This window comes from Aptenodytes forsteri, unplaced genomic scaffold (genome assembly GCF_000699145.1).
Source record: "Aptenodytes forsteri isolate BGI_AS27 unplaced genomic scaffold, ASM69914v1 Scaffold337, whole genome shotgun sequence".
Lineage (NCBI taxonomy): Eukaryota > Metazoa > Chordata > Aves > Sphenisciformes > Spheniscidae > Aptenodytes > Aptenodytes forsteri.
Window position 1 is genome coordinate 28,540 of NW_008794889.1, and position 591 is coordinate 29,130.

At 56.3% G+C, this 591-nt stretch overlaps 1 protein-coding gene across 1 annotated transcript in view; it reads right to left on the reverse strand.

Annotated features, from left to right (window-relative positions):
- The window catches only part of LOC103895475 (zinc finger protein 850), a gene marked incomplete at both ends in the record, with an annotated part of 29,788 nt that overhangs the window by 26,785 nt on the left and 2,412 nt on the right, over nt 1-591 (reverse strand). The window contains one exon of the mRNA XM_019470953.1: nt 171-177. Coding sequence (XP_019326498.1) covers nt 171-177 — 7 coding nt within the window. The remainder of the gene's footprint in view (nt 1-170; nt 178-591) is intronic.

A 591-nucleotide genomic window follows, 5' to 3' on the forward strand; every position in this document is an offset into this window, starting at 1 on the left:
AAAGAAAATGGCCGTAGAGAATGGTGAAAGGATAAAAAGTCGTCGTGTCCTGCGTCCGCCGCGGGGAGCGAGAGCCGCAAAGGCATTTCTGGCATGCCAAAGATTTGCCTGCAACGTCCTCCCGAACCCAAAGGTTTCACATGGTTTGCTCCCTGAAGGGTAAACCCCACCACTCCGCTGAATGCCTAAAATAGCCGGCGAGGTAAAGCCGTGCCGGGGGCGCGGCGGGGGAGGGGGAAGTCTTGCTCGGGAGCGGCTGCGGCCGTTGCTCCTGTCTTGGGTTTCTCCACGTGACACCGAGACGAGCCGGTCCCTTTGTTCCTTACAGCTCTAGAAAGTCAGATGCAAGCTGCAGATTCTCCAAACAACTTCAACATCCGTCTGAAGGGGACGTCCACGCTGTTCCTGAAGCGTCTCCTCCCTCCCCGCCTCAGCCGGCATCATGGAGAAGAGTTTGGCTCCGTCGAGGTTTTGGCTCCACCAAGGTTTTGGCTCCATCAGGGTTTTGACTCCATCGAAGTTTGGCTCCATCGAAGTTTTAGCTTCACCAAGGTTTCGGCTCCGTCGGGGTTTTGGCTCCCTCCAAGTTTT